General features: G+C 35.6%; 2 protein-coding genes across 3 annotated transcripts in view; both read left to right on the top strand.

Moving 5' to 3' along the window:
* Window positions 1-129: 129 nt before the first annotated feature.
* LOC128985497 (uncharacterized) lies at window positions 130-702 on the top strand. Its single transcript, XM_054405087.1, has one exon. It carries the CDS (start codon window positions 130-132, stop codon window positions 700-702), a length of 573 nt encoding a protein of 190 aa, XP_054261062.1.
* A 7,522-nt stretch (window positions 703-8,224) lies between these two features.
* The window catches only part of LOC128990176 (S-adenosylmethionine synthase), a 28,600-nt gene continuing 11,848 nt past the window's right edge, over window positions 8,225-24,976 (top strand). The window contains exons 1-6 of one of the 2 annotated variants that reach the window (XM_054412470.1): window positions 8,225-8,470; window positions 16,235-16,312; window positions 17,858-17,980; window positions 18,638-18,750; window positions 21,845-21,988; window positions 24,040-24,258. In XM_054412470.1, coding sequence (XP_054268445.1) covers window positions 8,356-8,470; window positions 16,235-16,312; window positions 17,858-17,980; window positions 18,638-18,750; window positions 21,845-21,988; window positions 24,040-24,258 — 792 coding nt within the window. In that variant the 5' untranslated portion in view covers window positions 8,225-8,355. Of the gene's footprint in view, window positions 8,471-16,234; window positions 16,313-17,857; window positions 17,981-18,637; window positions 18,751-19,233; window positions 19,347-21,844; window positions 21,989-24,039; window positions 24,259-24,976 lie in introns of both variants that reach the window. The other variant, XM_054412463.1, reaches the window with a different exon arrangement.

The raw sequence follows: 24,976 nt of genomic DNA, 5'->3' as shown, positions 1-24,976 counted from the left end.
CAAGAAAATATTAATCTAAAAAATAATATTTGTACTTTAAATGAAAAAATAAGTTTTATTAAAAAGCAATCTGAAGAAACTAGGCTGTACATGAACAAATTGACTCAGATTTGTTTACATCAAGCAGCAATGAGAGCGTGGGCTCAGTGCAAGACTCTCAAGAGAAACAATGATGTCCACCAGCAGGCAAAAGTAGACCACAATGCGAACCGGATTAAAGAGAAAGAGGACAGTTTGGCTGATCTTAGGGAACAGTGCACGACCGCAATGCTTAGAGAGAACACCGTCAACAATGAGGTAACAAGTCACCTAGAAACAGCAATAGGGAATCTGCAGAAAAAAATTGAAAAATGGACAGCTAGATATAGCAAAGAAGTTGACTCACTGGATATTGCTCTTCTACTACTGAAGAGTAAAATAGAAGATCAACACGAGAAGTTTAATAAGATGACTGAACAATACTCAGCTAAACTAGAGCTGCTGGAGTCACTTCACACAGAAGCGGATGATAGAGATCGAGAACTGGAGATACGGATAGCTCGGTCTAAAGCTGCATTCATCATCCAGCACTGGTGGAGAGGAGTATTGGCCAAAAGAGGGGCAGAGAAAAAGAAATCATCTGGCAAAAATAGGAAAAAATCTAAAAAATCGTCCACGAAAAGAAAGAAGAGGAAACAATCTCCAAAGAGGAAAAATAAATAAATGGTTTATACTAAAACTTAAAATTTCATTTACTATGTTATGTGTGGTTCATATGTTTTTTGGCTGAGAGAAGCTAGAATCCCATGAGAAAAACGATTATTGAAAAGTACACAATACATCAGTACCGGTAGTAGTCCATCTCTTGTGTCATGAATAGGTAGGCCTTATCGTGCAAAATTTATAAAATATAATTTTACCATACAAAAATCTTCTTCTAATTTTGTATTAAATAAAAATAAAATAGATTTATCAACTGTTTTATTAATTGTCATTCAACTATAGAGTATATATTATCATAGACTAAGCAACACAAGGACTAAGGGAGTATGTTTTATCTATGATATCTTCCTACTGTACCTGTATTATGCAACAAGGGTCTATTACACTCCTGGTGAATCTTTATTAACCAACTGAAAATACTTTCAATTGTTTGAATTTGTTATGGTTAGATGAAAGAAATCATTCATCGGCTGTACCAGATAACATCACCATTGTAAAAATAGAACATGATCTTTCTTATCAATGTAATGACTGATTGAATTTAAATTTAAAATTGACTTAGCAGAGAATATAAATAGAAAGTGTCATGCTACATAGTTTATGACATAACTAAGTAGTGTTGGGATTTTTCAAGGTTGGATTCAACAAGAAGTAACATTTTCAATTTAAAAGTAGATTTTATTAGTTATTTTTTCCAAAATTTGGAAATTTAATTTAACGACATATAAGCATGATATTTTACATTTTGTTATGGTCTGAGTTTTTCACTCAAATGGTGTATAAAATATATACAAATAATTAAAATATTGGTATAAAAGTTTATAGGATTTGATATAGCCTAGTTGGAAAACATAAAATAAGTGTTTTCATTCCACCTGCTTTAAGCTTAATTTTAAAAAGTCAACATTTTAAATTAGTTATCTTATAGGCATATATCACTTCTACAATAACAGGCAAAAAATTAAATATTTTTAGGTATGTATGACATTTTCTAGTAACTTAAACTTTAAATACTGATAAAATACTGAAAATTAGAGCTGTGTTCATGGACCTTAGAGACCCCCACGTTAGTACCCAATATTAACATTTAATGAGGTTGTACCAGGAAAGCCTATCCCTTTTCCCTTCATAAGAAAAACAGTATACTTTTTAGTTGGTATCACAATTTCCCCTGGGAACAGTGGGAACCCAAAATGAAGCATATTGGGGAAGCTGAAAAATAAAAACTTCCACTATTTTGTACTAGGTTGAGATCACGGATATTGTTTTTAACTGATGACCTTCAAAATGAGGAGTCACTTAATGGCGGGGATCTATATTTAACAATTTTGAGCTGCTCCCCCATTCCCCATTTCCCCATTTTCCCCATTTTGGGGCCCTGGGAAAAATTGTCATAGTGACCAAAAAGTAATTCTTAGTCTCTTGTCACGGCAATATTGAGTTTAAGTTTTTTTGGTACAACAGAAAGACATTATACAGGGTTAGTAAAAAGTGTGGAGACCCCCTGTTATTTTTTTAACGGCCCATACTAGAAAAACTAAACTCGGCACATCTTTATTACATCTTATGAAGTACTTTTTGGGCATAACCGTCACTTGGTGTACATCCCCAAAATGGGGATTTTGGGGGAAACTTAAAAATTTCAAATACAAAGACCCATCGAGTGACCCCTCATTTTGAAGGTCCTGGTAAAAGAAGACCAACAACGCAAACTAGAGGTCTTTATCTCAATCCAGTAAAAAATGGCAGCCAATTGAAATTCTCAGAAGTTAAATTTAACTTACAGTTTTCCAAGTCTGGAGACCCCCTGTAAATTTTGTAGTGGCTCACACTAGGAAAACTAAACTCTACACACCTTTTTGGCATGTTATGAAGTATTTTTTAAGCCTAATATCCACTTGCTTACCTAACCCAAAATGGGGGATTTGGGGGGAAACTCAAAAGATTTAAATGATAAGCCCCATCAAGTGACCCCTCATTTTGAAGGTCCTGGTAAAAGAAAACTAACAACGCAAACTAGAGGTTTCTATCTCAATCCAGTAAAAAATGGAAGCTGATTGAAATCTTTAGAAATCGGTACTGTAATAGCTTGCAATTTTATATTCAATCGACTGCCATATTTTACTGTGTTAAGATAGAGACCTATAGTTTGCGTTGTTAGTTTTCTTTTATCATGACCTTCAAAATGAGGGGTCACTCGATGGGACTTATCATTTAAAATTTTTGAGTTTACCCCAAAATCCCCCATTTTGGGTTTGGGAACTTGTGAGAATTTCAATTGGCTGCCATTTTTTACTGAATTGAGATAGAGACCTCTAATTTGCGTTGTTGGTTTTCTTTTACCAGGACCTTTAAAATGAGGGGTCACTCGATGGGTCTTTGTATTTGAAATGTTTGAGTTTCCCCCAAAATCCCCCATTTTGGGGATGAACACCAAGTGGCGGTTATGCCCAAAAAGTACTTAATAACATTCCATAATGGGGTGCCGAGTTTAGTTTTTTCTAGTATGGGCTGTTAAAAAAATAACAGGGGGTCTCCACACTTTTTACTAACCCTGTATATTGGTGTATATTTTTACATGAGATGTCTCATGCTGATGAAAAATAAAATCGGTCGCCATTCGGTAATGCGTTGAGATAGAGCCCTCTAGCTAATTTTCAACGATATTCTTTATAACTAATGGCCTTGAAAATGAGGTGCCACTACTTGATGGGGCTTTACATTTTAAATTTTTAAGTTGCCCCTCAAAATAATCCATTTTTGGGACATCAAAATGAAAAAGTTTATCAGTCCCGGCTCTAAAGTCTAACCATACCACGTACGTCCGTAAACATGATAACTCAAGTAATTTTGGTCCGATTTCCATGAAATTTGTGTTGAAGGTGTTAAGTCAGGATGATCTTGAATCTTATAGCAAATCAGCATGATCGAACCATGGGAAGATGTGTTTGTGGGGGGTCTTATGGGGTAGAAATTGGTTTTTCCCATTTTTTATAGACATAAAATTTCCCAACATCTCTTGAAATCATTTTAAAGAGCTTAAAAAAATAATTTAATATATGTGATGTGGAAAGGGAATAGGGACCTCTTGTCGGGAATTTTCGATTTTGAGTTATATATACATTCGCATTCGTTATTAAATTCCGAATCAATTGTTGAAAGTCCCACGCATGTATGATTTTTTCCCCTTAAAGTTATAGAACTTTGAAATTTTGTTATAGAAAAGGGTCATTTTGAGAAAAACTGATTTCAAAATTACAAATACGCATAAAAACCGTGTTTTTCTATTCAAGAAAAGATTTTGGTATCAAAGGAAAGCTTATAATGTCCTCTTTGGAAGCAATACAAATTTTTGTCTTAACTAACGGTAGTTTTCATTTAAATAATTGTTTTATTGAAGCATGTAGAAAAAATCACATTTCAGAAAAGGGACCTCTTGTCGGTCCTATGTTATTTCTCCATAAGATAAGAAAAGGTACCTCTTGTCGGGACCGCAAGTGAGATATTTTGTTCTCCGTGCAGTGCCGGATTTACCACTAGGCCGATTAGGCCGCGGCCTAGGGCCGCAAGCAAAAGGGGGCCGCAGAGGATTGAGAAAAACATTTTTATAGATAAAAAATTATTTATTTTAAACCACTAGATTGCCGCGATCACGGGTGACCATAATGATGTCTCAGCGGACCGAGGGAGATGTTCACGATTTCACCGCGGTCACAAGTGTCGATGATGATGATGTACCCGTGATTGAGGCCCGCGGGGGACGTCCGCGATTTAGCCGCGGCCGCGGGTGACGGTGATCTATCCTCATAATCGAATCCCGCGGGAGACGTTCAAGAATTAGCCGCTGTAACGAGTGTCGATGATGATGTCCCCGTGATTGCGGCTCACGGGGGACGTTCGCGATTTAGCCGCGGCCGCGGGTGACGGTGATCTATCCTCATGATTGCGGACCGCGGGAGACGTTCGCGATTTAGCCACGGCCGTGGGTGACGGTGATCTATCCTCATGATTGCGGACCGCGGGAGACGTTCACGATTTAGCCGCGGCCGCGGGTGACGGTGATCTATCCTCATGATTGCGGACCGCGGGAGACGTTCGCGATTTAGCCACGGCCGTGGGTGATGGTGATCTATCCTCATGATTGCGGACCGCGGGAGACGTTCGCGATTTAGCCACGGCCGTGGGTGATGGTGATCAATCCTCATGATTGCGGACCGCGGGAGACGTTCGCGATTTAGCCACGGCCGTGGGTGATGGTGATCAATCCTCATGATTGCGGTCCGCGGGAGACGTTCGCGATTTAGCCACGGCCGTGGGTGATGGTGATCTATCCTCATGATTGCGGACTGCGGGAGACGTTCGCGATTTAGCCACGGCCGCGGGTGACGGTGATCTATCCTCATGATTGCGGACCGCGGGAGACGTTCGCGATTTAGCCACGGCCGTGGGTGATGGTGATCAATCCTCATGATTGCGGTCCGCGGGAGACGTTCGCGATTTAGCCGCGGACGCGGGTGACGGTGATGTATCCTCATGATTGCGGCCCGCGGAAGACGTTCACGATTTAGATGTGGCCGCGGGTGACGGTGATGTATCCTCATAATCGAATCCCGCGAGAGACGTTCAAGAATTAGCCGCTGTAACGAGTATCGATGATGATGTCCCCGTGATTGCGGCTCACGGGAGATGTTAACGATTTCGCCGCGGCTAAAGGTGTCAATGAGGATGTCCCCGTGATGGCTTCCCGAGGGGGATGTTTACGATTTCGGTACGGCCGCGGGAGACAATGATGATGATGATCGCAGCCCACGGGAGATGTTTTTAACACGACTTTGCCGCGATCGCAAGTGTCGATTTAGATGTCCCCGTGATTGCTGCTTTGCGGAAGATGTTAACGATTTTGGCATGGTCGCGAGTGTCGATGATGATGTCCATGTGATTGCGGCCCGCGGGAGATGTTCACTATTTTACTGCGGTCGCGGGCAACGGTTATGATGTCCTCAAGGTCATAGCTCACGGGGTATGATCAAGATTTCGCCGTGGTCGTGAGTGTCGAGGATGATGTCCCTTTGTTGCAGCCCGCGGGGGAAGATTTTGCCCTTTGTTGTTAAAGATTTAGCCGCGGTCACGGATACCTATGATGGCTTTGACTTGGTTTAGGAGAGATGTTCACGATTTCATCCATGATCACGGGTGTCAGTGATGATGCCCCTTGATGCATAGGAGATATTCACGATTACTTCCGCGATCGCAAGGAATTTCCACCACAGGGGGAGGGCCGCTCAAGTAATTTGGCCTAGGGCCGCAAGTACCCTAAATCCGGCACTGTCTCCGTGAGCTGAACTTTGTTGTTGTTCTCTAAATTTCCACTAGAATGCAGGACAATTAATTTTGTGGACTAAAATCTGTTTAAAAAGTGAATATTAGAAATGGGACCTCTTGTCGTTATGGCGAAATAACATTGAGCGACCAGAGGTACCTTTTCTCAGACCGTGCAGAGGCTAACTAAAATGATTTATTTCTACCTTTTGCATCTTCAATTCGATATTTTAACCGATACTGTCATGTTCTATGTTAAATGAGGTATAACAATCAATAAAAACCCAAAATTCAATATTTTCAACCTTAACTACTTGTATTGGCCGTACTGAAAATTTTGCATCTCCGACAAGAGGTCCCTTTTCGCTTTCCACATCACATATTGAAGTGTTTTTGTATGGTGATTGGTTTTGGAGAAAATTACAAAAATTGTAAATCCAAAATCTGAAGTTATTCTTATGGAAATTAGTAAACTGGTAGTTTGCTTGTTTATATGGATAAATGTTGATCAAATTTGGCAAATTTATTTGTTTCCCCTTGCCTGTACACTATTAACATAACATTTAGTCAAAAACACTTTTTTTACCATCCCCACTGCAGCAAACCTAAATAATAGCCTATAATGTTATTTAGAATTTTAATGGGAAATAAATATGTCTTGTTTATAGAAGTATTTTAGTATAAATCCAATTGGGCAAATTTAAATTCGCTTAGTGTACAGGTTTGCTGCGGCGGGGGTATTGTTTTAATTTTGATCAATCGATCCAACAACAAAAATAATGTAAGAGGAATTAATGTAAACTATATGTTTGACTGATGTTTCCTACAAATGATGTGTATGTACTTTGTGGGATGTATAATGGTTCATCCATGTATACCACAAAATGGTAATCTTAATCGAAACATATGGGACCTTGGAGGTAACCTTTAAGAGATATATTCACTATCATATGATGTTGAGGTTCAAAGTACTCGACTGTCTCTTACAACTAACTTCTGACAGCAGATAATGTGTCATTTTACCATATCAGCAAACACTACTATTAACTTATATTTTAACTTGAGAAGGTTGGAGGGGATTTCATTGTGACAATCTCTAATGAAAATTCCTAAGAACTAGCTAGAATAAAAATTGGCTCTAGCTCTAGACACTATACTGATTGTCATAAAAATAAAAATAAATTGTTTGGATCTACTTACTGATGATAATTATTAATTGGGCATAGAGGTTTAAATTAGTATATTTTTTATAAATGCCAAATGGTTTCACAATCATAATCCATATTTTAAATTCAAAAAAGTAAACTCAAATGACATATCCGTTGAAATCATTGGAATTCTAACTTTTGGAATGAGAATTATTAATTTTACTCTTGGTGTGTGAACAATTATTACTCATCCAGTTTTCTTAGCACCAAGCAAAGCATATATATATCCATAGATAAAACATACTCCCTTAGCTTTTAGGCCTAAACATTGCATGAATTTAGTTGGTTTAGATTTTGAAGCATAACTAGTCAATCAGAAGCCTCCAAATGACACCGATGGCAAAACTAATTGGAATGAGTGTTGTACACCACTTGTGGATTTCTTTCATTATTTACCAACATTGACTTTCGGAATAAAAACATTGCAAATAAATAAGTAACAGCTGATAGAATGCAGACGTTTTTCAGTCCACATGCATTTCTATGGTGGATATTTTACGTTATATCTCGTTTTCTGGCAACTTTATGGGAATCCTGCTATTTTTCCCGAGTCCCTGGGATCAAGACTTTTCTGCGACTTATACCAGACGTCCACAATTTTCTGGTAAAAATATGGTCTTACAGAATTATATAGATTTCTCTCCTAGACCCATTTACTCAAGTATTCCATCATCATTCACCCATAATTAAATCAACTAACTTATTAGCTGAAGCTGAAGGAAGCTCAAACTACTACTGCTAGTGCTAACTTAGTGTAATGAGGAGTGGAGTGGGGGCAATCTGCGTATCTGCGATCTCGTTTAATTTATCACTTGACAAGACAAGACAAGATAACTTTAGAAACTACATTCAACGTTTAACGTGAGTTACTCATCGCGTTCAACAGAGTTATGCCACTTTGTGAATGAATGTTAGGTTTAAGTTTGCTTTGTTTTGTGGAGGGTTTTCTATAATTTTCAGACCAGCTCGGTATTCCTTGCCAGTGCGCCGGGCAGTGTCACGTGACCTCACCGAGGTTATAAATAGGAGGGATCTTCTCTCACTCCATCTCTTTTCCACACTAGCATTCGTCGGGAATCGACCTCGTCCATCGTTTTACTCTGCGCCGTCTATTCATTTCAGTGCCATGCCGGAATCATCTCACAAATATATCAACGGTTTTCAAAACGGCCACATGGAGGAAACGCCAGACGAGGAAACGTTTCTATTCACCTCAGAATCCGTCGGCGAGGGACATCCAGGTTAGTTTTTAATTGATTTTACTAAACTTAGTCGTAATCTAGATACGTAGACAATTATGAATGGCGTCTCGGTGCTTGCGGCTTATTGTGTCAGCCAACACGAGGCATGTTTGCTCCGGTGAAGTTAAATTTACATTCCCTTGCATCAGTCATTAATCCTAATCGTTGCTAACTTAGGCAAGATTTTGTTTGGTGGATTTGCTAAGTAAGTTAAGGCCAATATGTTTTCTGTGGTTAAGGCCTACTTACTTATAAGCCACCGGTAGGCCTAAGCCTCCCTAATTCACTGTCGGAGTTTATATTAAAACCCCTCCTCAGACAAATTTTTAGGTTGGACCTAAAATTTGAACTAAGTTTAGGCCTAGTGGTAGGATAGTCTAGGTCCAAACATAAACAAATATTTATAAATATTTATTATGAATCTCATGTATTATTGACTGTAAAAATGGTGTTTACCGTATAAATAAATAAACATTGTTTTACTTAGGGTTTTTAAAGAAGTTAGAGATCAAGTCAATCATAACTTAGGCCTATGCCTAGAATCATTTTTTATACGTAGTCTAAGTTAATTCGTATAAGTTAAAAATCCCTATCATTCGCCATCCAAGTTACGTAACTTAACTAATTCTAACTTATTCTGTTGGATACCCAAGTCATAAAGTAAGCTCCTAAGGTTGCACTTGAGTTTACCGGTAGGCCTACGTCCTACTCCTACATTTAAGTTACTAACTTATTCATAGGTAGCCTACATTAATACAGCTGATTATAAAATGAAACTGTTCTTAATCTAAACCTAACCTTAACCAAACTGCAGTAGGCTAAGTATAACTATAAGTACTTAGGCTATGTGAGTAAATGTAGGACGTAAACTAAAGTGCAGCCGCTCCTAACTTGGTACTTTCTTAATACTTTTTACAAGGTACTTTTCAATGAAATGGCGACCATACAAAGTAGCTATTTTGGAGTTTCTTAACTGGGCTAGCCTATGCTAGTATTGATTGAATCTATCAAATTGAAAATATTGATTAATAATCAACATTTTTTAATATCTCTATTATAAAATTAAACTAGTATAACCTAACCTAACCTAACCAACCAAACTTGCTGATGGTGAAAAAATCTCATGAAGGTTTACTAATCGAATCGATAGTTTCAATCGATATTAGCATAGCCCAGTTAAGAAACTGTACCCGTCCGCTATTTTAAGCCAAGTATGAATGGAGATGAGTGTAGGAGGTAGGCCTAATTTTAACACTAAATAAGTTAAGTAATACCGAAACCCCGGTCAGACAGGCCCACGGGAGTTTTCACAAACGCATGTTGGTAACACTGTTTACTTAGGGGATTCCATTCCCCCAATACTTTCCCCCCTTTTCCTCCCCTACCTGTTGATATACGGTATTGTTTGTTCATTTTGCAAGGTTGCCGTGACCTTGACAGGTTGTCCGTTCATAACATGCCCGTCTCAGAAGCCCAGCGTTTTAGTGTATTTTAATGCGGTGTCTCACAGACCCAGGGTTTCGGTTAGTGTCAGCCTGGGTAACTTAGGGTTTCGGTATTAACTTACTTAGTGTTAAGTTACTTAGTAACAATCTGTGGTTGATTCCTTTTTAACTTAATTTTTGGCCCCCCACTGCCTCTTCATTTAACCCTCCGAGGGTCACGCGTCGAGTTTAAGACGCACAACACACTTTGTGTAGGGTCACGTGTCGAGTTTAAGACGCACAAACATCGTTTACGGCGAAGGCTCTATGACTGACTGAATCGGATTGAACTGGATCGAGTTAGGTATCGTTCTTTCCGTAATATTCTAAGCTTTCTCCAGAGGTCTGTCTCTAAGCGCTATTCATTTTAGTTCCGAAAATATTGTAGCAGACAGCTGACGTGCGTGTATTTGTAAACAGCTAGGTTCCCCCGGACCGATGACTGATGTGTTTTATTACGTTTATCATTGTTTTAGTGTTAAAAATCAAAAGTAGTGATATACGTGGTGCATTATAAGAAGATTTAAGTGGTTTTGAAGTGCTGGTTGATGATCCTGAAGAAGTAGGTAGTGATATTGATGTAAATTATCAGCCAGATTCCTTGCTATGGTTAGGCTATGCATTCTTAGCTAAACGCTATGTACTGAAATCCGTTTTTCGCTCATAACTTATTTATTTGATAACTTACCTCGCTATATGATTATATATTTGTAATCCTCATTAAATTTAGAACAAAGTGGCTATTTTCAAATATTTATAGGCCTATAATTTATACAATTTCATTGAGCGCGAACTTATTTTTTTTTTGAAAATTTTCGAAATTATATTTTTTTTTACCTAAAAATTTTTTTTTGAACAAATGTTCCTTATGTTTTATATATAATATTGAAGCCCATGATTTTCCAAACAAAATGGTATATAGAACATTAGAATTAACATTGTTTTAAGCTTCTCAGATCCGTTTTAATAAAACCTTGCAAAGGGGCCAAAAATAGGTGGACATTAAGGCCTAAACTATGGACACTCGGAGGGTTAAGCTCTAGGTAAACTTATCCGGTATAATACTTATAGAAACTAAATGGCTAAGTTAGTCTGTCATTTGGAAAATGTCATTTAAGTTAGGTACATCATGGTTAAGTTTAAGTTAAACCTTTGTTAAACTTAGTCTTAGGTATCAAGTTGACAAGAGTTCTCATTTTAACTTACAAAGGGAGTCTATGTAGCTTATCTAAGTTAAGTTAGCCTAAAGTTAACTAAGTAGTCCTGGCTGTGATATAATTTTTTGAAAGTCTATGATCAAGCAAAGCCCAATGAACGCTAACATAACTTAGATGTAGCCTTGCTAAACTTAACTTAAGTTACATATCTTTAGGGTTAGATTTTGCAAACAAAAGTTACAAGGTCATTAGGCAACAACAAGCTCACTGGTGTAAGCCTATTAAGTTAAGTAACCTAACTTAACTTAGTTAAGGGTGCGCTCTACCTCAGCTTGGATTTCTCAATACGAAGTTGCTGAACGCCGATGTCCTTATACCATGGCATTGAACAGCGCCATGAAGAGCGCTTGCAAACCTTTCAAATCTGGGTGGTTACATCGTTATTCTTAAAGTTTTTAATAAAGTGACTGCAGATTTTTCTTTTTAAGAATCAATTGCACTTTCCCCGTTTTTATTTTTTCTCCAAAAATTATTTGTATGCGTTAAAACTTGTGAAAAAAAACTTGTAACTTATTTTAACATTTTTACCAACCTTTGAGCTCAACATTTTTTGAATTATCAAAATTTTAAAAAACTACAAAACTACAATAAGGTAAGTTTAGCCTATATTTAACAAAAAATATGACACCAAGATCTTTTAAATCAGTTCACAATTGGGGCTAAAATCAGTAAGAACTAAACCCCTTGCATTTGCGCGTGCCAGACGGGTAGAGCGCAGCCTTAGGTTAGAATCTAGGCCAAGGCTTTGCATACAAGTTTAACTTGACGAGTTTAACTTGCCGGGGTATTAAGTTAGGCCTACTTGAATGTTCCCTCTAACAGGAAAATGCCATTTTTTAAAGTTAGGGCACTTACTAACTTATTGGAAATTGTTTTCACTGAATTCAAATCTCAACCCAAACATAACTTAGTTCGGGTTTCCTGCTTTAGTTGTGTATGGCCTCGGTAACAGAAGTTGACCTGTAGTTAAGCTGTCAATCTCTTGTTGATGGGTGTATCAAAACATTGGCGCTGCTTGCGTCAAAATCAGCCAGTCAGATACAAGAGAAGGCTCCCTAAACTACATGCTATGAGTAGCCTAGGCTATAGGGCCTATAGTTACTAACCTACAAATTAGGGTGTGTTTACACAAAGAAAGCTGGTTACAAAAGTAACATAAATTCAGCGCTTGAGAATTTTTTTATGTCAAGCTAAAGTAAAAATTAGCCTAGTATTTTGTTGACAATGTCTTCATCAACTGATGAAGGGTTATTTTTGCTTGATTGATTAAAAAATTCGTTGAAGGAAAGTTGGTGTTCATGCAATTAACCATGGAAGAGGTAGGTTTGCGGAATACCATCATCTATTTCCTCAATTGATAGGCCTATTGGATAAAGTGAGGTATTTTTTCTTAGGCAAGTTTAATGAAGTAACTTAAGCTAAATACCTATATGAGAATGGAATTACCCACGTTCAGTTTGGCTACATCCTCAAAAGTACAAAACGTTCTTGCTTGCTTGTCAGAACTTAAAGCAATCGATTGCCGCTTGGGGCAACCTTTGTCTGTGAACGCAGTGCATATACAGTATTTGACTTAAACTTAATAAACCATTGTATTTAGACGCGTGATCACTGGTCCCAAATCTTTCCTACAAGAACAGTCGTTTTAGTACTGGCCACTTCCTGCCGATCTAGTCCAGTTAAACCGATATGCTGATAAAAATTGTCCGGTTAAAGAGATGTCATTCAACACTCGATAGATCAAAACTTTGAATAATTCCAATAAAAGCTAAGTCCACAAAGAATCTCTTAAAATGTAAAAGTTTTACCATGCATTTTGATACATACTCATTAAGTCCAAGCAGAGGGCAGGCTAATTTGTCAAGCTTAACTTTAAGCTTAAATTTTTGTCAGCTTTTAAACTCTCTATACGTAGGTACTTAATTCGAAAGTAGAGATTCCTTCCTTTCATAATTTAACATCTTTAAACATCCTCCTGTTAGCACAGTCCAAGTTGATTCCAAAATATATTGTAATTTAATTTAGTAAGATAACTAGGCCGATTTTTACCAACCAACCTACACATACGCTGTTTTTTGTTTTAAAGTAGGCCTACAATAACAGAAACATGCTGTTTAGGTTCTGTACATGATACAGAATTTCACATATGAACTCTTTGTAAATCGAATGTTTTAATTTTACCCCGATAAATCAATCTCTTTGATAATTCAAATTTATTTGCATGGCCCAACAATTTCAAACTAACTTATCAAAGTGTCTACTGTATAGACCTACTTGCTGTGTAAAATAATCAGACACAATTATGAAGTGTTTTAGTTCACTTAAATATATCTTGTGGAAACTTTCTGTTTTTAGATAAAAAATGTTTATATCATAGGCCATTCCACAAGGAACTAACTTAAGATGAGACTTTGATCCCAATTATCAATAACACTGCTTGTGTGAGAAACTCATGCCGTAATAAGATTTCTCTAAATGTTACATAGGCTAATTGAAAACCACCATTCAATTAACATGTTTTAAACATGTTAATTTTCTAGCACACTAGAATCAATCTTGCATTAGATCAGGAAAAACAGTTTTAGGTTTTATAACACTTCTGCCATGTTGTTTTTCTTAACTAAATGTAAGGCCTATTACTTTCCGCCATTACTACAAAATAATACTTTGTTAATTTAGAATTGTAAATAAAATACCATTGGCGTAGAAATACACAAAGAAAATGAATTTGAATATTTAAGTTAACCCTTTGCTTCCGATTTCCACTGGAAAATGTATTCATATAGAATACAATCGTTTGGTCAGCCTAATGATGTTTAAAATGATCTAAGTAGACCTATTACCTAGTAGGCTAGGCCAATTTTTCCAATTAATTAATAAAGGAGGGTGACCCATGTCCAAATTGTGCTTAAAACCCGAGGCAAAATGAATAATGTATATCTTTAATTTTCCAAGATAGGCCTAACCTAAAAGTAATTTTGTAAGACAGTCATTAAGTAGGCTAAATAAAACTACTCATTGAAGTTCAATCAAATTTGGCGATTTAGATCTAAACTTATAGCACCCTAAAGAGTTACTTAAGTTAATTTATCAAAAAAGTAGCCTAGATTTAAAATCCATTTTCATAAACCGTTCTGTCAAATATTATGTTTGTTTTGAGACTGTTACTTTTATGCCAATTTAAACTTCTACTTTACAATAAATTGAATTTGTTGATTGCCAATCTATGGTACCATATTTGGATTACCTACTGCATTCTGGTCACAAATTCACTTGAAATAGATTACGCTTTTTTTAATCCATTTTAATAAACTTCTTTGTCTTTTGATTACATTCTGACTTGTTAAACAACAACTGAACGATCAGCTGTACATTACCAATTCATATTCTTAAAACCTTTAGCTCTATAAAGAAAGTGTGTCAGCATTATGAATGAATCTTTGAAAGTTAACTCTAGAATTATATCAAAGACAAGATGGGTGAAATAGGTAATTAACTTATCTTTTTAGTTAACTTTTGTCTCTCCGCTAACCTCGATGATAAATTGTGGCCTAGATGTTGTTTCAGAAACTCCAAAATCTTGTATTAGCTGTAACAACCCTGTAAGCGTAACTCATATAGGGTGAAGTGGGGTAAGTGTGACCTAAAAATCATAAAGTTCATCTTTACAATTTTTTTTCTCGGTTATTTCTAAAGCTAGAAACTTGAAATTTTTAACACTTAAACTTCGGAAATATCTTTATTGGTAAAAAAAAACCAATGTGATAAACTTATGCTTTCACTATTTTTTTTTTTTACTTACAAAAAATGCCTGCCAGCTGTCACACTTGCCCCATGGGGTCGGGGCAAGTGTGATAGTGACCTCTATAAAATCCTGTATCTCTTTTAATGGTAAATGGGGCAATTGTGATAAATACCCAGTTAGTGCTCTTTCAGGAACATTTTGATTTAAGTCCCTATCATTCTTACTTTTTGAGATATTTACAAATGAAATAAAGACTTACAAATCTGCGGAAATTTATAAAAACTTGCATCAGATCACACAGATTAACATCAGATTACATCAGATCACACTTGCCCCGGGTGTCGGTGTCACACTTGCCCCAGCCATTGAAAATTTCCGGGGTAAGTGTGACATGTGGTTTTAAATTTAATGATAAATTTGTACATGTTTTAAATATTTTTTTTTCTAAAAGTTTAGCTTTTAGGCTCTTTAAAATTCTGAGTTTGATATAAATTGGTCAAAATTGAAAATAACTACAGATTAAACAAAATTTCCGAACAAACTTCAATTTTGACCTAAAATGTCGGACTTATATAAACCAATAAAATCAACACACAGTAGTTACTAAATTGATAAAAAAAACTATGTAACTAGATACCTTATATGTCAAACATTATTTCTATGACAAAACCAATTTTTTTCAGCGATTCCCAAAAACAAGATGTCCGGCTATCACACTTACCCCGCTGTCACACTTACCCCGCTGTCACACTTACCCCACTCCACCCTATGAATAAATTATTATGTAGGTATTTTATTACATTTTGGAAATTGACAATATCTAGAAGAATAACGGTTGTGAAATAGTTTGTTTATTGACCTAAGAGAGTTGTAATTTATATTGCATTATGTTATGATATCAGCGATTATTCACTAGGTTAGCATTTTCTCAGTCAGTTAAAGCAGTTTGTCTCCATAGTTGAACTGATTTTAGAGGACCCAAAACAAATTGCCTTCTATGAGATATTTGTGGTTCCTCTTATATTATATTGTAGCCCTATTGGCGAGCGACTAGCAACTGCCAAATTATTTGGTAGAACATTTTTAGAAAGGCGGGCAGTTGAAAAGCTCCCATGGATCCCATTGCATGCTGGAACCACTTAATTTGCAAATAGATATGTGCACCACCCTGCACCTGTCAACTGCTGTAATTGGTGTCACTTATCCACTCAGTAAATTGTCCTATTTACCATGATCCGCCTTTATAAAAAGAAAACTGAAAAGACTTGGATATAAATTGATAGGTTTCTTTTCTTTATTTGGCGTTTTGTTGTTACAGATAAAATGTGTGATCAGATAAGTGATGCTATATTGGATGCTCACCTAAAACAAGATCCAAATGCTAAAGTTGCATGTGGTAAGTTAAATTTTAAATAGGCATAAGTTACCGATTAATTAGTTGATTATTAAAACCTGTAGGTTAGGACACAGAAAACATACTACTATAATCCAGAATACCAGAATGCTCGCCGTGTGGAGCTTTGCCTGTCAATTCGTAGGCAGCACTACCAGCATACAATTCACCAGCATAGCAATGCTGGTGGCGCTTCCTACGAATTGACAGGCAAAGCCCCACGCGGTGAATATTCTGGGGTTTAGTAGTATGTTTTCTGTGGTTAGGATCATAATAATTTATGTTTTTCTAACTTAAACTTGCATCCAACAGTTGCATATACATGTCCGAGCGCTAGCCCCGCAACCAGCCCATGGGTATGTTTACGCGACCAAAGTGTAATTTGAATTTGACACACAAACATACCAATGAAGAACAAAAATGTAACCTGTTTGATATTGGCTTGTTGGTATTGGAGAATCACGTGGTACAGTATTTTTTGATTTGCAAAATGAAACTGTCCCCTCTAGGGATCTTAATTCTATTTAATCTAACATTCCAAATGGAATATTTCAGTAGAAATCCAATAAAGCTAATGGAAATTTGCTTATTCAGCAGGTTTGCTGTGGCAGGAATATTTTTTTATGAGACTAAACTGTCTTCAACTTGTATATATTCAGTTCTATAAAGAAGTTTTTAAATAGGGCCTAACTTATTAGGTGAGACTCAAAAATGAATGTAAAATATGTTTTTCTTAAAACCTCATTTTTTGTACCGTCTACTATTTTTTTATATTCTCCTTTTGGCTGGACATAAGCAATCCTAAACTTATGGATTTTAATGTCACTTATGTATGTTTACCACACTTTGGATTTTAAATTCAATTTTTTTTTATTAGTCTGCAAACTCATCAAAGTTAATCTTGGGTTGGGGCTTTACTTTGACCTTAATGCAAAAGTCGGGACTTGCAAGGTTAATAATGTTCTTCTAGGCCTAGTCTTGTAATTATGTTATGTAAATAGGTTGAACCACTTAAAACTAGATAGGCCTAGATAATTTAGGTTTTGGATCTTATTTTATATAGGCCTAATCTTATAAAACTGTAATTTAAGAGCAGATTTGTGAGACACAATGAAAACAATGCAAAAATGATAGCCTAAGTTTATCCAAAGTAAACTTAACTTAATCATCACTCTTATTTTTTTTTCAGTTTTTAATTTTTATACAAACCAAGAGAAGAGTTATCAGAGGTTAACATTGTGACGGTAATTTATGTAGGTTGGGTTAAAAGATTTGAACTAAAACCTGCAATGCATTTCCGACATGAATAGGAATGTGTAAATATGTTACCGTATCTCGCATTTACAATGATTGTCATTGAGGATTAGGTTACCAGCATGCACATTGACAAGAGCTTGGTTTTTTAGTTTGTAAGACATTTGGCCCTGGCTAAATATTAGTCAAAAAGCAACCTCCTCAGTGTTAACTAAGACCACATATCTTCCACACTGATTAGGTGGGATCAAATGTAGGATGCACAGTGTGTTTATCAATGCTGGAACTTTTCAGAAACTGTCACCAAAACAGGGATGGTATTGCTCTGTGGTGAAATCACATCAAAAGCTGTTGTGGACTATCAAAAAGTAGTCAGAGACACCATCAAACACATTGGATATGACGACTCATCTAAAGGTAGGGAAGGCTGTTGATATTTAATGGTGCTTCAAACTCTGTTAGGCCTTATGAATATATTTTCATAGCTGTACCAAGGCTTGATATAAAGCAGTTAGGCTACTTAAAAAAATCAAATTTTACACAAAACAAACAAATTTAAACTCACATCAATCTTTAAAACCATAAAAATAATTTCAATATAACCTGAATAAGTTTGCAAGTCTTAATTTTTTTGCCAGTAGTGTTTACACTGTTATGTACAAGCCAAAGCAACCTGATGTCAGATTACTTCTAAAACAAACAAGACCTACAAATAAAAAATTTATTCCTAAAAAAAATGTGTTAGCGTACCCTACTAAGTTAGTAAAATCACATGTTATAAAAAGAACGGGGTGCAGAACGTTTTGCATAAGAAGCAACTAACGTACATTTAGGTTTTCTGATGGGTAGTTTTTAAATTACAAATATCCGTCCAAGCAACAGTTTAGGTATTTTATTAAAATTATATTTTATTTTAAAATTTTAGACAAAGCCCCCCCATTTTCAGGATGATTTTTTTTTATCAGCAGAAACTTTTTTTAATATAGTTAAGGTCGACTATTGATAATAGGACTAAAGATAACTTATTGATAAGGACCAGATGTAGAACAAATTGTATTTACTTGGTTCGGTTAGGGTTTGACTTCAGAACGTGCAACGTTCTGTGTGCCTTGGAAGAACAGTCACCAAACATAGCAAAAGGAGTTCACAAAGACAAAGACGATGAAGATATAGGGGCCGGTGATCAGGTACAGAATATAAGAGCATGGTACCGTACATCGAATTGGGGCAAGAATGCCCATTAACCGTTGGACTCTTTCTATTTGGGTTTGCAAACTCGCTTTTTTACTGATTTAGAATTTGTCGGTATGTAACAAAATCCTTAAAAAAGGATTCTGATTACTGCCTACAATTCTGTATCACATAGTTCCTTTGTCATTACCTTTAAAAGGTACTAACTAATAGCAACCCGGTTGTAAAGACAATAATCACTACATGGGTTTCATCGGGATCATATAGCGCGTTTTCCACCAAAATAAAGTGAACAGATGTGTCATCAGTGGTTCTCTAATATATTTCTAATAATACATTTGCATGTACTAATAATCCTGACTGGGATTGTCAAAGGGAAAATGTCATAATCCTAGAAAGGATTGGTAGAGTTGCACGGGGTTCTTGAGCTTCAAGAGTTGAGAGCACGTGCAACTCTGGAATCACTGGTTTGGCTGCAGGTTTTGATTACAAGACATGTGCTGTCATGGTTGTTTTGGACCAACAATCGCCTAACATAGCCGCTGGCGTTCACGTCAATCGCTCTGAAGATTCTGTGGGAGCCGGAGATCAGGTATATCACTTTACATGTTGACAAACACATGGTTCTGAAGTGTCTCCTTTGTGGTAGAATTCCTTTTGTGGTATTGCCATACAATTATTTTGATTTTGAGAAAGGTTTCAATTAGGCCCGCTTCTCTTTTTTTACTTTGGTGTTCTGAAGCGATATTCAAATTGCATTATTTATTTAATCCTCTTGCACCTCATTAGAGCCTGGTGAGTATGTTTGCTGATCAGGTGTCGAAAGAGTGCTACATAAATGTGTTGCTGGTTTGATTTACTATCTATTTTTTGTTAGTAGATATAATCTAAGTGACCAACAATTTAATCTATATTGAAAGATAAAACTAGAGTGGGTATACTGGCCTAGGAGAGGGATCTGTCCTACCATACTTAAAAAAAAAGCTGAAACATGATGTTGTTTCATTTTAACACAATTTGACAATTTTATTTTTGTTTATAGCTTATAAGCTATAAATAAACTATTTTATAGTATTTGTAGGATTTTAACTGAATTACGGAATTTGGAATTAGCTGTAAAGTAAACAGTTAACCCTACATTCTTGTATAAAGAAAATGTATTTTTTAAACCAGGGTTTGCTTTTAGAGAGAGAGAGTTAAAACCAGAGTTCGCTTTTAGAGATAGAGTTAGGAGAACCTTTTCTTGTTAAAAACTACTTTAAACCAAATTTTCAAAACTAATACTAGATTAGGAGGGATGAGTTTTTTTACTTTAAGTGAAAACTGGTGTTAACAATTAAATATTACAGTAAACATTCGATAGTTCCGACACTCCTGGTAATTTGACACGGCTATTTTGTCAAGTGAAATTTAATGGTTACTATTGTGATGTAAGCTAACTTTAACATTAATTTGTCATTTATTGTTGACTTGAGACTTAACTCAACCAACAGTAAAAACTGTTAAGCTTTTTATTATTCAAAAAATTTGGTTGATTCCTATATAATACTTGTGTTTTTACTTTCCTGAATATTAAACTCCATTTACTCCCTGCAGTTCGACATTTTGATTGTTCCACATCCCTTAAGTCCACAAAGTGTCGAACTATCGAGGTTCTACTGTACTACTCATTTGTTAACTTTTTTTATGAGTAAGTTTTGCATTAGATTTTATAGATGAAAGGTGTTCACTAACACTATAATGAAAATAACTTTTACCAAGAGATAATTTACATAATAAAGTTGTGCAACAACAACTCAGAGTTTTTACTGTAATTGTATAAAAACTACATTGAAATGAATTGCATTATCTCTCACCCTGACCCAAGCAAAAGCATGCAAATGGCAATACCACGATGGTGTGACATCCAAGTGTGTGGGCTGTTGTTGATATAAGCCTATTCATAATAATTAACATGGTTTATTTAATGCTAAGAGGAGCCAAAGGCTCTTTATTCTAGGATGTTTTATCTATACATGACCTTAGATAACTTAATACCATAAATCTACAAAGGTTGTGTTTGAATGGCTATTTACCAGCCAATAAACCTTGAATTTATGATTGGCACATTGACATTTTAGTGTTAAATTGTGAATCTACTCAATAGAATTCTCCCTAAAGTATGTAGATAAAAATCCTTAATATGAATAATTGGCAATAAATAAATAAGAATGAAGAATTATTTATTTATTTATTTCATATACCTAAAAATCTACACGGTTTAATTTAAATTATTTTCCTTTTTTAACAGACTACTTGGTTGCATATTTATATTAGTCCTACATATTTTATGTTTTCAATTGGGGTTTCTGATTTAGGGGTACTTCATTCTAAGTAGTAAGTCAAAGATCAATATGATAATTTTTACTTGAATACCAACACATATAAAATAAAAATACACTTGCAAGATTTAAGCATACCTACTAACACCCCTTCGTCTTGCAAGCGATGATATTGCAATGTATTTTTATGTGTTTTCGTGAAACAACTCTTCTCTATCTGTGATTGTAATTGGGTATAAGCCCTTTCCTTGTGCACCTCTTCCAACCACTCATTTACTTTTTTCTATTTTGGCGACAGTCACATAATTTTCCATTCAAGAAAAAGTATTGAGAAAAAGATATTTATTAAATTAACAAAACAATTTGGGGCTCCTATAATCCTAATTTGTTGGGCCAATTTGGAGATGAAGAAATCTGTATAATCTCATATACCTACCTATAGTCACAGAACAACCCGTTATCACTACACACGCTCCAGCTGTTATTTTCTTGATTTTGTATGTCTGTCATTTTACTAAAAATATATTTAGATAATAGGGGGTTCCCCCAGATAATTTTTGATATAAATAATGTACAATCAAGTAAATAGTATTGCATACATTGTGTTACATTAACCATTGCAAAACCAAACCTCTATTCTAGTAAACCTCTTTACTTTGATAATACTTTTATGAATGTGTATGCTCCTCATGTCAAGGATTGAGGTAAGTAAAAGCTGCGAAAGGTGTTGTAGTGTTTGTGTGCTCATTTCAACATAAGCATGTCTCAGGGACTGATGTTTGGCTATGCTACGGATGAGACAGAGGAATGTATGCCACTGACAGTCACGTTGTCACACAAGTTGAACCAAAGGATTGCTGATCTCCGTCGCAGTGGAGAGTTCCCCTGGGCTCGTCCTGACAGCAAGACCCAGGTAGAATCCATAGTAATTGTAGCTAGTTAACAGAACGAAACATGTGAGCTTCACCAAAACCTGCTGCCTAAGTTTATATGTTGAATGATGGTGTACAATGTACTCTCAGGAGACAACCTTGAGAAACCAGCAATCCACTCAATTCACTCTTACGTAGCTACTAAAGACCTTGACAAACTAGCAACCACAATAATGATGACAATAATTGACAGAAGACATTATGTCGACAATAATTTGTTCCCTGAATTATGGTTGCATAGAGTAAGTGTCTGCTCCCCTTGCCCCCTTCCCAAAAAAAGAGGTATCTATGTATTTAATGATGTGTCGATAATAAAATTTATCAATACCAATACGGATTCCTGAAAAATCGATTCTCGATACCGATACTGTTACTATTTTGTTTATAGTTTTACCAAATTTTTAATAATAGTTTTATATCTGATATTTGCAGAAGTGTTGGGTATCGGTACCAAATCAATTTTTGACAATCGTTTCTTGATACCGATGTCAATGTCCAAGTATCGATGGTATCTAGAATTGACACATCCCTATTGTTTGATAGGTAAAACAACACACTACCTCTGGTTTAAATGTTGAGGAACTGTGTTTTATTTAAAAACCTAACAGTAATAGTTCAAGCGATTAGTTACAAAGTAAGTAGGCCCATATTAAATAATTTGAATTTTCTCCACAATTTGAATTTATTCATAGTTAGACTGAGGTTAAACCATACTATAACGTAGGCCTACTAAACATCATCACGTGTTTTGATCATGAATTAAGTTATCAGCAGTGATATAACTGACTGTAGCCTATCTGTATTGCTTAACCTTATTTGAATTGTGACCTAAATTCCTACATTACTTTTATAATTTCCAAAATTAACTATGGCTAATGTCTTTCTCAATTACGGTACTTACGTTAGTATATTTATTCATAAAATTAATCCAAATAAGGAACTTAATATTTTGAGATATAAGCAGTGTATTTTTTCCTTAGGACGCCTGAACAGTTCATAATAGTATTTATTCTTCCTGAACAATAAACATATATGGGTAACTGTGGAGGATACCTATATGATTAGTTACTGATTATTTTGTTGTTATAAAATCAGTTAAACAATTTAGCTTAACCTTCCTCAGGAATAGGCACCTTGGATGAAACATTTATCATGAAATTTGCTAGAAATTGGTTTAAACTGTCTGCTAGAGACAGTTTAATCTAAACATCGTTGATACATGAAGATTAATGTTTAAATCGGTTTGTAAGTTTTACTGTTTCTACTAAAAGATTACATTTAATTATTTAACTGCCAACATTGTGATGTTATGTATTCATACACCATCTTTCGGCTGATGTAATATGCTGATAGACTCTCTCTGAATGTTGGTCGTCTAAACGTTTTATTAGTACTGAAGCAATATTATATGACACAGATAAACCTTGTTATGTCCGAATTTACTTCCATTATTTATCTTAACCTTTTCTCAATTCTTCATGTTTTGAGATCAAATGACTTGGGTTTTCTGAAGTGGCCTATATTCGTTATTAAAGTTTCACATTCTGTCAAAGATTGCTGTATGTTTTACTAGTCCTTGGACCATGGGAATAGTGATTTTATACTATGGTAATACAAGCAGGTTTACTGAAACCCTTTCTTCTTTGGCAGTTGTACATCATGTGCAATTGTAAGGTATGCCTAGCATATATTCCATCTAAAGTCTAGGCCCTACTCTGAAGGTTACTGAGCATAATGTGTTTGACATCCATAGAGGGTTTAGGCCTAAGGAATTTAAAATATGCATAACAGTGGTAATTTTAGTATATTGGACACATGTTCCTAGTCTTCATATCTACTAATGCCGATTGGCAAGTAGATTAAATGGGTAAGAATTAACCATAGCCAGCATTGAGATGTTTTCCATTTAACCATCTTTCGGCTGAAGTAAAATGCTGAAACTTGTTCTCTGAATGTTGGCCAACTTTGATCATCTCATTAGTTTACCTGGGCCATCAGTATTAACCATTGACTACATGTTTTATGTTCACAGGTTACCTGCGAGTATTGCTTTGTACGAGGGGCCTGTGTACCTCTACGAGTACATACAGTTGTCGTCTCTCTCCAACATTCAGAGAAGGTCAGTCTGGAAGAATTGAGGCAGCAAGTCAATGAAAAAGTCATCAAAGAAGTGATCCCAGCTAAATATCTTGATGCCAACACAATTGTTCACATCAATCCCTGTGGAGAATTCATCGTAGGAGGACCTCAGGTTTGTCTTGATCTTTGATTTAGATAACATAATTTATCCTCCTTGTCATACAGAGACAAATAGAATCATAATAAATTAAAACTAAACAGTCACACTAGGTATTTAGTAAAGAATCGAATAATACCATAAACATTCTGTTTGATGAATGAAGCTCGGTTCAGTCCATCATTCATATTGATATGTTGTTATAAAAGAATTCTTAGTTTCAATCACTAGCCAACATCATATTTATTTGTTTGAGAATTGCATGAAGCTTCAAATTTGCAATATCTATATAATTAATACGCCACACGAAAGTTTGTCGGTTGAACTCCTCCGCCATTTCTTAACCGATTTTATCCATTGACGTCTCATTGGAAAGAGCGTGTCGCGTAGATTTGCAAACTGACCTTACATTTTTGAAAAAGTCCCTTGGGCTCTGCCCCAGTGGCTTTAAAAGTTCCCATGTTAACCTTATGAAGAACATAATTGTTTACATTTTGATCAGCTGTATAATTTTATTGCTGTTATTTACTTTTCAATTCAATGAAACAATGAAACACATTGAGTAGATTTATTTACTATTTGAGTTTGTGTAAACATAACCCCCAAGACGGATCGTGTTAGTATGGTTGTATCCTAAAATTTGTGTATTTATCGTTGTTTTGTGTCGCTATGATGGATTGTGTTAGCATGATTGTAACTTAAATTTGTGCATTTATCGTTGTTTTGTGTAGCT

Source organism: Macrosteles quadrilineatus, unplaced genomic scaffold, assembly GCF_028750875.1.
Source record: "Macrosteles quadrilineatus isolate MER2022 unplaced genomic scaffold, UCM_ALF_1.0 Scaffold_1__1_contigs__length_201487025, whole genome shotgun sequence".
Taxonomy (NCBI): domain Eukaryota; kingdom Metazoa; phylum Arthropoda; class Insecta; order Hemiptera; family Cicadellidae; genus Macrosteles; species Macrosteles quadrilineatus.
The sequence above is the reverse complement of the archived record's forward strand: the minus strand, read 5'-3'. Positions and strand labels throughout refer to the sequence as shown.

Bases quoted from the DNA above. Each gene is read 5' to 3' on its own strand.
- LOC128985497 (XM_054405087.1), top strand. From the start codon at position 130: ATGAGAGCGTGGGCTCAGTGCAAGACTCTCAAGAGAAACAATGATGTC.